At 48.9% G+C, this 14,598-nt stretch overlaps 1 protein-coding gene across 2 annotated transcripts in view; it reads left to right on the top strand.

The window, feature by feature from the left end:
* The first annotated feature begins 8,986 nt into the window (after positions 1 to 8,986).
* Positions 8,987 to 14,598, top strand: part of CUNH6orf89 (chromosome unknown C6orf89 homolog) — a 44,385-nt gene continuing 38,773 nt past the window's right edge. For both annotated transcript variants that reach the window (XM_056137316.1, XM_056137314.1), the window contains exon 1: positions 8,987 to 9,053. In XM_056137316.1, coding sequence (XP_055993291.1) covers positions 9,052 to 9,053 — 2 coding nt within the window. In that variant the 5' untranslated portion in view covers positions 8,987 to 9,051. The remainder of the gene's footprint in view (positions 9,054 to 14,598) is intronic.

Raw genomic sequence — 14,598 nt, 5'->3', positions numbered from 1 at the left:
GGGCACGCCGATTGGAGGGCTGTCCTGGCGGTCGACGCTGAAGGCGGCCACCGGAAGGGGCGGGAGAAAGGGGTGGGACTCGCAGTTCCCGCCCCTGTTAGGAGCTGGCTGTGCGGTTCCCCAGCGCCGCCCCCTTAGCTCCGGCTCCAAGCAGACCTGTAGGCAGGTGGGAGTGATTCACTCCCACTTTTCAGGCGCGAAATTGAGGCGGAGGTGGTGGTGGTGGTGGGCGCACACCGGGGACAGGAATAGGCCGGGGAAAAGTGCAGTGAGAGGCCAAGGAGATAGCTGGAACAAGTCGTCCTAGACTCCTTGAGCACTGTTAAGGGGACCCGCCTACTCTCCAAAAGCCGGAGAATGAAGGTTAGGCAAGAGTGGCTGGGATAAATGGTCCCTCGAGGTTGTTAGGGGGTTTGCTCAGAAAAGAGAAGCGACATAGAAGGGCGTTTGGGGGAAGGACGATTTTAAAAAAAGGAAGGGTAAATAAATGTATATTGTCTTTTTTTTTTGCGAACCATTCAATAATGAAGACTAAAGTGAATGGATGCGAACCATCAAGATAAGCACTTTAACATGCATGTGCTTTCATATTTACCTTAGGAACTCCAGCAGGTGAATGTTAGTATTCCCATTTTTTGACTTTGAGGATACAGTAAAGCCTTACCAAGATGAGCATGTGTGAGTATGTGGATACTCAAAGAATACCAGAATCCTGAGCCTGTGCCGTTAGCAACAGCTCAATCCTAGTTTCCGTGAGTGGGAATCAGAGGTCTACAAAGTGGTGAAAATCATATTAGTGCGTTCTGGGAGAGGACCGGCCTCTATCCCTGTGCCTGCTTTCACTGTCTGGAGTACAGGTTGCTAAAGTTGTGTTGAATGAGAAATGTGTAGGAAACTATTATAAAATGAGGAGTGCTGTGCATAAACTGATGAAAACTGATGAAAAGTGTGTCTCATATTCATGTCCTCTTTTTGACCCTTGAGCCACATGGAAATACATTAATATTTTGCTATTTGAGTCTTATTTCCCTGGATCTTTTGTATTTCCTTACTTTGTATCTTGGGAAACTTAAAAACAGTATGAATTGTGAGATTTTACACAAGAGTAAAAACGTATTTTTGCTGTAGTATTCCAAAGTATTTGTTTGTTTGTTTTTTGCTTTTTGGGTCACACCTGGGGATGCACAGGGGTTACTCTTGGCTCTGCACTCAGGAGTTACTCCTGGCGGTGCTCAGGGGACCATATGGGATGCTGGGAATCGAACCCGGGTCGGCCACGTGCAAGGCAAACTCCCTACCCGCTGTGCTATCTCTTCAGCCCCTATTCCAATGTTTTATTCCTTAAGAGGCTCAGTATTGGTTGGTCTGTTTGACCCTAAGAGAACACTGAGTAGCTTTAAGAAGCTAACAGAAGCTGGAGAGATAGTATAGAGTAAGACACAGCAACAGACCATGGTTCAAATTCCCATATGTGGGTCCCTGAACAACCCCAGAGGTCACTCGTGAGCACAGAGGAATAGCTCCTAAGTACCTCCTGTCTGACCTTTTATTATCAAACAAAAAGGTAGTAAAAACAAAATTAGAAACTTAACTAGGGATAACATTTTGAGGGTTGGAAATTTAATGAACCTCTTTCTGCCCCCTATATTTATCATTGAGATCTGATAATCTGGGGCCAGAGAGATAGTACAGTGGGTAAGGTACTTGCCTGAAGTACTGCAATCCCGAGTATGCCAGGAATGACCCGAATACAGCAGGAGTCAACCCTGATCACAGGCAGGTGCTGCACACCACCCCTCTCCCCCCCAAAAGCCCTATCAATTATTTTTTCCCAAGATTTCCAAATTGTATCTTTCCCTCTATTTCCTGATGCTTCTTCGTAACTTGAACACCAGGATTGTTTTAGCACACACACACTGCCTGTCCTTCCTGGGTGTCCTGCCTCTGGCTTTCTTGTAATATTCACTTTATACTTTCACAAAACTGTGCTGGAGCGATACCACAGTGGCAGGGCATTTGCCTTACAAGCAGCCAACATGGCCAACCCGAGTTCGATTCCTCCGCCCCTCTCGGAGAGTCCGGCAAGCTACCGAGAGGATCTCGCCCGCACGGCAGAGCCTGGCAAGCTCCCCGTGACGTATTCGATATGCCAGACACAGTAACAACAAGTCTCATGATGGAGACGTTACTGGGCCCGCTCGAGCAAATCGATGAGCAACGGGAGGACCGTGCTACTACTTGTCCACTGAATATGGAAAGGTGGTAGGCTTAAAGCTGCAGTGTCCCCTATTGAAAAGGGGTGATCTCAAGATCAGAGGCTAGAGGAGGAAGCAGGGTGGGAATTCTAAACTCTGCCATTGTTCAAGCAAATCTCATCCCCCTAAATTCAGAGGCATGGGTGCTACATAGGGCTAGAAAGTGGCTGTAACATCCGTGGGGCCAGCATTTTAGCCGTTTGACACTCGGCAGGACAGAGGAAGAAGGCATCATGCCTACTCCATGCAAAAACCGTAGGGTATTGCTTGCACAGCCCAGTTATGGGACCAATACTGGGTAGACATGATAGAGGCATCAGATCCCGAGTCAGTCATTTCCTTAAATGTCTTCCCCTGGATCTTGAGGGTTACAAGTGGGTGGTTGTCCTCCCTAAGACGGGCGATATAGGCAAAGTGCTGCCAAGACCTGTCCTAGGGCGAGTGGATTGACCTGGCATAACAAAAGGAAGAATGAGAAGCTGAGCAGTGCACTCTCCCTTACCAAATGTCCAAATTGACAGTAGGACTGTAGCGCTGTCATCCCGTTGTTCATTGATTTCCTTGAGCGGGCACCAGTAGCATCTCACAACAAATTGTGAGACTTGTTGTTACTGTTTTTGGCATATCGAATATATCACGGGTAGCTTGCCAGGCTTTGCTGAGGCTGGCTGCAGCGAACCTACTGACTGGAGCCCTGGGACTCCATACTAGTGAAAGAATCCATATTAGGGCATCAAATTTTTGTGTACTTCAGCTAACTTGCAACATTGCTTTCTGTAAAACTGCTTGGCTGCTTTGCACCTGGGGGAGAGGGGACTTGGAAAGTGAACAGGGCATAACTTCTTTCTAAACCAAGTGTGACAGGATTCAGGTGTATTTGCTGTTCCTGAAATGTATTGTCTCAGTAAAGCACCCTGCAGATTTGGGTAAAGGATAACTCAGGATGCGGGTGGTTGGGGGAAATTGCCCTTTCCTGGAATGTATTGTCTCACTAAAGCACCCTGCAGACTTGGGTAACTCAAAATGTGGATGGTCAGGGGGGATTACCTAAGGCTTAATGATTCCAGCTATAACCTTGCTTGTGCTGACAATCAATGTACTACGTAAATGCTGATCTTTGAATCTATAGGCTAAGGAGTGAGGTACTTTTAAATGGATTGGTTAAGAAAGTATATGTTGTTACAAATCTATTGGCTATGAAATGTGCAGGCTTTGCTGTAACGGCCAGTAAAGGCCTATATAAGATCCCCTTTGAAGAAGTTCGGGGCTCTCAGCCACAGCCCATTTTGGGGGTATGCTGTGGAGCCCTAGCATGCTGGTCTAAATAAACCCCGTTTTTACTCCTGCAGGAATTGTGTCTATCTGGTCTCTCCGCGCCTCCCAGGGCTAGGGAACTCCCGATCCCAACATTAGGAAGAGGGGCTGCATTCTAGAATGTCCCATGGTTTAACGGCACTTCGGTCAGGTCCCTGGCCCAGTGGTTTCCCCTCTTACACTGGGACAGGGCCTGGGAGGTGCTTTTCTCTTATATGGCGCACAGTGCCAGTGTGGCGCTTTCGAAGAAACAGGGAATTCCCTGCAATCCTTTCGAAAGTGACCTAATTTCCCACAATTGAAACATTTTTTCTGAGCTTGTCTTGTTTGGTCCCAGGAAGGGAGTTTCACTTGCACACTGGCCAGACCAGATGCGAGGATGCAAACACAAGGCCCCTTTATTGTTAGCTCGAGCTAGGGTCCAAGTATCATCCAACACGGTGGAGTCTTGACAAGGACCCTGACTCCGAATTCTAACAGTTTAGATACGGTTTGGTTACATAACAGCATTTTTTCTAGGAAGTATGGCAGTATGTTTCTAATTCTTGTCACTGTCCCCTCCTGTGACTTCAAGGCCCAGCATGATGTTTCCAGTTCTCGGTTCCTGTCGGGTCCTGTGACTTCAGGGACCAGCACATGTTTCCAATTCTTGGTTCCTATCCGGTCCGTGACTCCACTCCCTCGGCCCTCTCTACTTGACTGGGCATCGCTGCCCATACCCCCTACTCTGATAGGTGTTGCCATGGGGAGGTTTATCTGCCCAGGATGATATTGTTTTCTGAGAAGTTTGGACTTTCTGATAGGGGAAACTGAAACTTAGGGCTGCTGAGTCTCGGTCTTAAAGTGGAGCCTGTCAGGGCTGGAGCAATAGCATAGCGGGTAGGGCATTTGCCTTGCATGCAGCTGACCTGGGTTCGATTCCCAGCATCCCATATGGTCCCCCGAGCACTGCCAGGAGTGATTCCTGAGTGTGAAGCCAGGAGTAACCCCTGAGCATCGCCGGATGTGACCCAAAAAGCAAAAAATAAATAAAATAAAAATAAAATAAAAAGTGAAGTGGAGACTGTCATGGCTCCACTTCAGCCCCACAGTCTCTGTATTGCATAGGCTTCAACAGCCTTCATCTGCACCTTATATTTAACTGAACCAACCTTATGACATGCCTTCATGTACCCCTTTATGTCCTCCTTTTCCTTAATGGGGTGTAAAATCTTATCACGCCGAAGGTTGTGTTCACGGGCTCGCTGGATGGCTCTTTCTCACCGCCTGCGTTCGGTGCTCTTGAGCCCTGTGTGTGCCTGGATCAGGACGGCTGTTCTTTCTCTCAAGCTTGAGCCCCTCTCGCTCTGACTCTCCTCTCCGAGCTCACAGTCTTTCTTAGTTTATATAGCAATCACGTAAGGCAGTGACATAAAGGTGGGTTGAATATTGACAAATCAACAATGAAAGGTAAAACCACTCCTCCAGGAGATTAACTCAAGGATAAAATCTCATCTAAAGAGATTACTCCAGATTACTAGGAGATCTGCTCAAGGGTGGGATCCCAACAAGGGTGTGTTCTTTCCTCAGCTAGTTTTTTCATTTTCATTTCATCATCCTGTTATTCGTCGATTGCCTCGAGCAGCCCCAGTAACGTCTCTTTCATCCTAGCCCTGAGATTATATTCACGGCTCTTTAGGAGAATGAGACCCATCATTGTTACTGGTATTTGGCATATTTGGCACGCCACGGGTAGTTTTTTTACTTTGGATCTCGTCGTTACTTACTTTGGATCATGACAGCATTTGTCCATGATCATGCCTCAACTTATAGTTGAGTATCGTGGCACTTTGGCCTGGCCCATTTCGATGCCAGGGTAGCTCACAGCTTGCCCTGGGTCCATTCAGTCCATCGTCGGGCCCCTGCTATTGGGGTGCTAGGAACTAAGGACAACTGAGTCAAGAAAGCAGATGCCCAGGAGTAAATATTATTCAAAGTTAATCAACTCCCAAGTTACAAAGCATACTATTAACTGTCTTCCTGTGTCCACACAGAAAGGACATTGCTTACAAGTTCAGTGTCCTTAGATGGGTGTGACCTGATAAACCTAAGCTACCTGAGGAAGTGTTGTCCTTCAATGGGGCACAGAGTAGCCTAGCCTTATTAGCATTCTCAAAAGCCAATTGTTTTCGACAGGTTTTGTTGAGTCACTTTACACTTAACCTGTCTATCAATTGCATCCATCAACCTCCCTAAAATCCGGATATGGTTCCAGGCTCCCTGAACAATTTTGTACTTAATTCAGCATCTGCATCAATCTTCTCCTCAGCCCACAGGGCTGCCTTACAGACTTGAGCAGAAACAGCACGAGGCAAGGTGACTTGCCTTTTTGGGTCGTGCCTATTATAGCAAACAGCGGTTTGCCTTACAAGTGACCAACATGGCCGACCCGAGTTTGATTCCTCTGCCCCTCTCAGAGAGCCCGGCAAGCTACCGAGAGTATCTCGCCCGCACGGCAGAGCCTGGCAAGTTACCATGACGTATTCGATATGCCAAACACAGTAACAACAAGTCTCATATGATGGAGACGTTACTGTGCCCGCTCGAGCAAATCAGTGAACAACGGGAGGACCGTGACCGTGACCGTGACATATTAACATCTCATTTAATCCCTGAAAATTTTCGTCCTGTATGACCTAAATCATGAAGTTTCGCCTTGGCCTCATCACTGAACCACATTCTCCACTGCATGTACTGAGAAGGGCTTAAACACGTTTTAGCCCAATAGGCTAAATCTTGGGGTACCCAATAGGTACTTCTACTCCATCTTACGATATTCCTTACAGTACAGAGATGTAGGTCTGTAACAAGGCACAGTCCTTTTTAAAATGACTGAGTGAATCCATGCTCAACCCTTCATAACATGGAGACTGATTCTCCTCCAGCTGAACCGGGAACAAGAGCCAAAGCTCATGCAGTCTGGGTTGAATCAACTTCTTACAGTCTAGCGGTCTCAACCATAAGCTTCGATCAGGAGTGGATCCCAAATGGCCTGGGGGCTGCTTGGCCATGGGCTGTGACCTCTGTAGGGAGCCTTCTCTACCAAGCTACTCTCAGACTCAGAATTTGAGAAAGTGTCAATTGGCTCATCATCCACATCATTTTTATTGAATTCACTGAAAGCGGACCCATACAGAAGAGAGGGGGTGGTCTCTTGGGTTTGACAATAGCAGGGAACATTAATTCACCAGCATCAAAAATATTTTTACCTTGAGAGTGCGTTTCTACTGGAAACACATGGAATTTCTTTTGGGGCTTGGGTATGGGAGGAACTGAGGCCGTCTTATCCCTAATATTCTCCTTCTCAACTAACTGTACTTCCCCAAAACGGACAGTAGAATTAACAATCTCCCAGTAACCCCCTCTGCAACCCAGAATTCCAAGGGGATCTAGTCCCCCTCCTTAGATGCCATGTAGACTTTTTTTTTTCCCTTTTTGGGTTCACCTGGCAATGCTCAGGGGTTACCCCTGGTTCTGCATTCAGGAATTACCTCTGGTGGTGCTCAGGGGAACATATGGGATGCTGGGGGTCAAACCCGGGTCGGCCATGTGCAAGGCAAACGCCCTACCCACTGTATTATCGCTCCAGTCCAGACACTTTTCTTAACTTCTTTCCAAATCTTGGGTCTTTAGAGTCCCTTCATCCGGGAACCATTAAAGCAGGCCCGGAGTTGATCTCTGGAAATGTAGTGTCCTGTTTTTCGGAAGAAATACTGAATCAAATCCATAAATGGTCCAACTCATTCAGTCTGGCTCAGGATACACTGGAAGAGCCTGGAGAATCCCTGGTTCTGTTACATATTAGTGGGGAGGGGGTTACTGCTAGGATTCTAACTCCCAACACCCTGAAAAATCTATTGATCCACTTTCCTCTGAGTGGGGGGCGACAGCTAGGACTTTTAAGTCCCCAGTGACCCAGAAATTTGTTCTCCCACTCACCTCTGTAAGTGGGGGGCCCAACGACGCAGTCCTTACTGTTAGATACCCACCAGTTGGTGTTCAGGACCAGGCTAGGGCCCACTCAGGGACGCCAGCTTTGCGTTTCAAAGAAAAACGTGGACACATGGGACTCAAGCGTTTGGTGGCCGAGAGCCATTCCCCTGCCCAGCCTATGGCAATGGATGGACAAAGGAGTGGGGGAATGGAGAAACAGGAACTGGGCCCCAGGCTGGTCCGTACTCAGTTAATTTCTCTCTCCTCACCAACATAGTTCAGTCTCTCTCCCCTTACAGTAATTTCTCCTCTTTTCTCCCCAGCGTGGTTTGTAGTTGTAGTAGTCATAGCAGTCATAGTCATAGGCGTCCTAGTCCTTGTAGTCTCTTACCCCTTATATAGGGGTATTTATATAGAATTCATGGAGGGTGGGGGTACACCCAAGTGGGGTTGGACATTGTCCTAACAACAAACAGAGGTAACGCCACTCCTCCAGGGGAAGTTCTAGATTAACTCAAGGACAAAATCTCATCTGAGGGTCCAGCACTCTAGATTACTCGGAGATCCGCTCAAGGGCAGGATTCCATCCAGGGTGTACTGCTTTCTCCTTTCCTCAGCTAGTAATCCATTTAACCAATCGTAGTGAATTTACTGCTTATATTTCTAGTCATTTTGTGTGAACACAGTAAGAGATATATAAGCTTGAAGGCAGGCTCTTCCTGGGGACATCTCGCTATAAGATCTCAGTCTTTAGGCCAGGTTGGTCCAGCAAGGTCCTTATTCAGTTGCTTCTTTTTGGGTCATGCCGGTTTGTTCCAAGACGATGCGCTTAACTTATTATACTTATTATGGCACTTAGCGTGTCCCTTCCCATGTCAGGGTAGCTTACAGCTTGCCCCAGGTCCATCCAGTCCCTTCTCGGGACCCTCCTTTGGGGGATGCTAGGAAGTAAAGGCAACTGAAGCTCAAGTCAAGTAACATGATGGATACCCAGGAGGGGACCTGGGCGGGTGCTGGGCACACCCTGCAGTCTCAGCACTCACTCCTGGCTCTGCTCTCCTGATGGGACTTGGGGGGGCCACCAGGTGAGCCGGGAATCCAGCCAGGGCCAGCTGTGTGCATGCAAGTGCCCTCCCCACCGGGTACCATCCCCCCAGCCTCCAGGCGCGTCATCCTGTCCCCGTTTTTTGTGTCACAGGTCACCCCGATCTTGCAGCTGCGGCTCCACGTGCTCTGCAGCCGGCAGCATTTCGCTTCCAGGTCTCTGGCAGGAAGCAGCCGCCTCTGCCAAGCGGCTCCCCCGGGCCCTTAAGCCAGACCCCGAAGAGCCCCAAGCGGGAAAACCCGCGCCCGCGCAGGTCTCGCGAGAGCTCCGCGCGCCCCGCCCCCGCCGCGCTCCGGCGCTCGGGTTTTGGCGGAAGCGCCGGGCGCCGCGGGAACTGCTTCCGGGTCGCCGGCTCGGCCGCTGTCCCCGAGGCGGGAGGAGCCCGAGGGGCGCGCGCGGCCCCGCATGTGAGTGAGGGGGGCCCGAGGGGGGCCGCGCCCGGCGCCCGGCTGTGACGTCAGGCGCCCCTGACGCTCGCCCCGGGGGCGTTTTCCCAGCGTGCGAGGGTCCCCGGCCACGTGGCGGGCGCCCGTGGGAAGAGACCGTTGGCGCCCGCGTTTGGGTGGCAGGTGTCGGGGGCGCTGGGCCGCGACCCCGCAGCGCGCGGGTCGGTCGCGCGTCCGGGGATGCCCCGTCCCTGGCGCCCGCCCAGCTCGGACCCGTGCCCGGCGCCCGCGCCGCCGCCTCCTGCGGGAGGGACCTCGTGGGCTTCCCGCCCAAGCCCGCCGGTCTCCGTCGGCCTCTCCTGCCCTCGGGCAGGCGGCCCGTCCAGCTGGAAGGGCAGAGAGCAGGGGCGGAGCGGCCAGGAGCGCGCGCCGGGCTGCGGGCAGAGTCCACTGGGCGCCCGGCCCCAGCCAGGAGGGGCAGAGGGGCAGCACGCCCAAGAGGCCAGAGGAGGTGGCCGGTGAAACCGGTGGCCGGCAGGGGGCCAGAGGGGCTGGGCGGACCCAGGTTCAGTGCCCGGCACCCCGGAGGGTCTCTCTCCCCCAGGCTCCGCCCGCCCACCCATCGCCGTCGGGGCCCCAGAGCCAAAGGACCAGGCTAAGTCATTTATTTGTATTTCGTCTTGTAACAGTGGTGAAGATGATGATCCTTACATTTGGCTCTTGGGACAGTTATTTTGCAGACATTGTAAAGTTTACATCCAGTTTTGGAAAGACAGTTATTGCAGTTTTATAATTTTTTGAATTTTTATTTTGATTTTTGAGTCACACCCGGCAATGCTCAGGGGTTACTCCTGGCTCTGCACTCAGGAATCACCCCCTGCGGGCCTCAGAGGACCATCTGGGATGCTGGGAATTGAACCCGGGTCCGCCCGTGCAAGGCAAACGCCCTACCCGCTGTGCTATCACTCCAGCCCCAGTTATCGCTGTGTTACAAACGAAGAATCAGAGGTTAAGTAGTGTCTCGTGATGAAGAATTCGGTTTTCCTAACCAGTTTTTTTTTTTTCAGTTCTTAATCATCATGCTAAATTAAGCCCCATGAGGAGTCCAGGAAGAAACCAAAGCAGTTTGTCTTTAAAACACAAACACAAAAAACCAAACTTGGAAAGGGTGTCAAGGATGGATCAGGCAGAAATGTTTAGTTTGGGAAACCAGCTCCAGGCTTGTGTCACATCAGTGTTTAGGATGTATTTGTATCAGTAGAGGAATTAAACCTATGTTGAACACAGTTGGCCTGACCTCTTAAACTGCTTTCCGCTTTCAACTTTCTTCTTGGGGGCTGGCGCAGTAGTACAGCTGTCAGGCCATTTGCCTTGCATGCCAACCCAGCTTCAATCCCCAGCTCCACCAGGAGTAATTTTTGAGTGCAGAGCCCTCAGCAGTAGCCCCTGAGCATAGCTGGGTGTGACCTCGAAAACCAAAACAGAACAAAACAAAACAAAAAGCATTTTTATTGGAGTTGTCTCAAAGAGTTCTACCAGCCATGCCTCATTTCTGTTTTTCCCCTAGACTGAGAGCCAGAACATCCCACCAGAGCTGTCAGTTGTAGCTTCTTATTGTAGCTTCTTATACCTGAAGTTGCCGTGAGGCCTTGAGTGTCAACAGTCCCTGACTTCCCTCCCACAGACCTCTGACACAGGATTTATTGACCTCAGTAAATCTTAAATTTTGGGTTATCACAATTTGTAGATGCATTATGGAATGTGTAGCCTACCTTGCAGGGGTTTTTTGTTTGTTTGTTTTTAAACCAGTATTTGGTCATTTACTTTTCCCCCTTTCCTTTCTTCCTGTCGGGTTGCATGTACTCTCATATGTGATGCAAGGAATCACACACCTCTCAGTTGTGTTTGTGTTTAGATTCTAGTGTTCTATGGAGGTCACGCATATCACTGTGCTCACATACATGTGTGCCTGGGTAAGGGTTACATATCTGGCTGTAGTGCTCAGACACGTTTTAGTTGCAGGGCCTGCCAGGAGTCACTTAAGTTGTGCTTGTTCATGCGTGGCATACCCGGTGGTGCTCAGGGCTCACTCCTGGCTCTGTACTCAGGAATCACTCCTGGTGGGCTCAGGGGACCATATGCGGCGCTGGCGATTGAAGCGGGTTGATCATGTGCAAGGCATGTGCCCTACCTGCTGTACTATCTCTCTAGTGCCTATCCTCTGGTTCTGAAGATCAGATATTAACAAATGTCCCCTGAGCATCAGAATCATCCCTCGTTGAGAACCACTGTTTTAAAGTAGTGTTTCCTAATTAGGGATATGCCTTTCTAGTCAGCAGAAAGAGGTTCAAAAACTGCAATTGGATCTTACTCCCAGAGATTCTGGCAATTGATTTGATACTTAGCCATAACTATGTGCTACTTTATATATGTGTGTGTATATATAAAGTATATATTATCACTTGATCACTTGATATCCCGTTACTCATCGATTTGCTCAAGCGGGCACCAGTAACATCTCCATTCACTCCTGTTGCGTGCTAGCATAGCCCAATGGCATCTGCTCGTTCTAGGAACATGAAGAGCCTCAAACCGATCGTTCAGGGTCTTGACAAAGAAGTCTGACCATCTCACAGGTGGGTGGCCATGTGATCTTTTGACGTCCTGTGGAATCCAGTCAGTAATGGCTCTAGTCCAGCGGTCATCTCCCAATCTCATTATGTGTCCAGCCCATCTGATTTTCGATGCCTTTGGCAAATGAGACAGCGTCCCTGATTCTTGAGTGTTTACGTAGGTCGGAAATCTGGATTCTTTCTCTCGTTTGAGTGAAGCATGATACTCCAAGCATAGCTCTTTCGATTCCTCTTTGGGAGACCCAAATAGCGTTCTCATCCTGTTTTCGTAGGGCCCAAGTCTCTGAGGCATATGTTAATGCAGGAAAAAAAGTGGAATCGAAGAGATGTGCCCAGAACCGGAGGTTCTTCGTCCTCTTAGCTATTTGTTCGATGCTCTTGAAGGCGTTCCAAACCGCTCTATTCCTCCTGCGCAACTCAGGTGCCAGGTCATTCATCGTGTTGACTTCTCGACCTAGGCACACATAACTGTTGCATTCAGAGATGGTCGTTCTGTTGAGAGTGAATGAAACGTCAGGAACAAGACTGTTTCTCATGAACATTGTCCTTGTGAGATTCAGCTGTAATCCGACCTTTCCACACTCACGGTCCAAGGCGGTCAGTGTTTGTGCTGCTTGGCTGATGTTTGGTGTTATTAGAACAATGTCATCACCAAAGCAGAAGTGGTGTAGTTACTGACTATCTATCTTCACTCCCATTTCTTCCCATTCCAGTCATTGCGTGACATTCTCGAGGGTGACACTGAAGAGTTTCGGTGAAATAGTATCACCCTGCCAAACCCCTCTCTTGACATGGATGATCACTTCTTTGTAGAATGGTGAGATCCTGGTAGTGAATCCGTAATACAGCTCACGGAAGATCCTGATGTATTGAGTTTGAATGCCCTGATAGGCTAGGACTTCGATGACCGCTTCTGTCTCAACGGAATCAAAGGCCTTTTTAAAATCAATGAACATTAGACAGAGCGGCATCTTGAACTCCCGAGGAACCTCAATAAGCTTGGTTATCGTGTGGATATGGTTGATGGTGCTGAATCCTTTTCAAAACCTGACTTGCTCGCATGGTTGTCCTTCATCTAGTGTTCTGCCAATCCTATTCAGGATGACTCGAGTGAACAGCTTCTAGATGACAGACAATAGGCAGATTGGGTGATAGTTGCCAATGTTGTGGATGTCTCCCTTCTTGTATAGTAGTACAGTCCTGCTGGTTTTCCACTGGGACGGAACCTTGCATTCAGACAGGTAGTGTGTGAAGAGCCGAGCCAGTGTATTGATGAGTACTGACGGCAGGTTCTTCAGGTGTTCAGGTCTGACCTTATCTGGGCCAGGTGCTCTTTGTTTTTTTACTTACGAGATGGCATGTTGGATTTCAGAATGGAGAACGTTGGGAACGATATATCCATCCTGCGAAATTTGCTAAGTGGGCAAGTGGACGTGGCTATTAAAGAGATTAAAGAGATCTGAGTAGAAGTCATGAATAATCTCCATTGCCCTTCTGGAAGATGTGATAGATCCATCAGGATGTCGGGGGGGCAGTCATCTTGGTCTTGTAGTTGGTGAAGGACAGGTGTGCATTGCGAATGCTTTTCCCGGCTTCTGCCACATCTACCTGCACTGCTTTGTGAGCTCGAACGTTCCGGTTGCCTGAGGCAAGCCACGTTGGCGAATAAGCTCAAGAGTTTTCGAAGACAGGTGTTTCTTTGTGGTTATCTCTCTCGGCGTTCCTCGCACAATCATGGAGGTGCTGAACCAGTCGATCGTATTCCTCGTCAATGTTGTCAATGATGGCATCTTCCCATGTTGCCACAACAGAACCAAAGAGCTCCCAGTTGGCGGTCGTTCTGGGAGTTCTCTTCTTAAACTTTGCATTCCTTTCTCCCCGCTCTGTGAAGTAGAATTTTGCACAAAGGAGATGGTGGTCTGATCCCATTTGGAATTTTGGGATAACAGTGACATCAGCCAGGCAAACCTGTCGATTGAATATGATGTGGTCAATTTCATTGTGGAACCATCTACTGGGAGACTCCCATGTCCAATGTTTAGATTCGGCCTTCTGGAACTGTGAGTTACCATAGATGGTCTTAGTTGACATGACGAACTCAGACAGTCTGTCACCCTGTTCGTTCCATTCTAGGCCATGGGTCCCAATGTGGAGTTCTTCAGCTGATCTTCTCGGTCCTATCTTGACATTAAAATACCGACAATGATCTTGTAGAAGGTGTGGTCTTCTTTATAGAACTTCTCCAGCTCCATGTAGAACTTCTCAATTTCTTCTTCACCATAATTGGACGTTGGTGTGTAGACAACGAAGATTGAAATTGCCGGCAGTGAGCCACATCTATTCAAGTGTAAATGTCCGATTCGGGTTGTTAGGCATTCGAATGAATCAATGCTCATGGCTTAGTTTGTGTTGACAAGGACACCGATGCTTCCGACACCTCTTTTATCGCATGTTCCAAGGAACAGTTCTTCTCCAGTGTCGGAAACGGTGTGATGTGATTGATGCCTTCTCGTCTCGGTCAGACCAATGATGTCGTACTTGATCTTTCGCGCTTGTACCATCAGGTCCTCGATGCCAGCATACGTGCATTGAAAGTACAGACGTCATTTTTGTCTTTCTTCGTTTTGGCAGCCTAGTTCGGCCTTGAGATTTTATCAGCCTCTCCGTCAACATCCTTCTCAACGCTGCTGTATTCAGCATCAGGGGAATGAGACCCATTGTATTTACTGGATTTGGCATATCAAATATACCACGCATAGCTTGCCAGGCTCTGCTGTGTGGGTGGGATATACTCAGTAGCCTGAAAACACAAATAAACTTTACAAGTGTTCATATTCAGGCATATGTACTGGTATGGTACTCTCGGTAGCCTGCCTGGTTCTCTGAGAACAAGAACTAGAGGATAAGAAGTCGCGTGGCTGCAAATGCGGGTA

This window comes from Sorex fumeus, unplaced genomic scaffold (assembly GCF_029834395.1).
Source record: "Sorex fumeus unplaced genomic scaffold, SorFum_2.1 ptg000123l, whole genome shotgun sequence".
NCBI lineage: Eukaryota > Metazoa > Chordata > Mammalia > Eulipotyphla > Soricidae > Sorex > Sorex fumeus.
The sequence above is the reverse complement of the archived record's forward strand: the minus strand, read 5'-3'. Positions and strand labels throughout refer to the sequence as shown.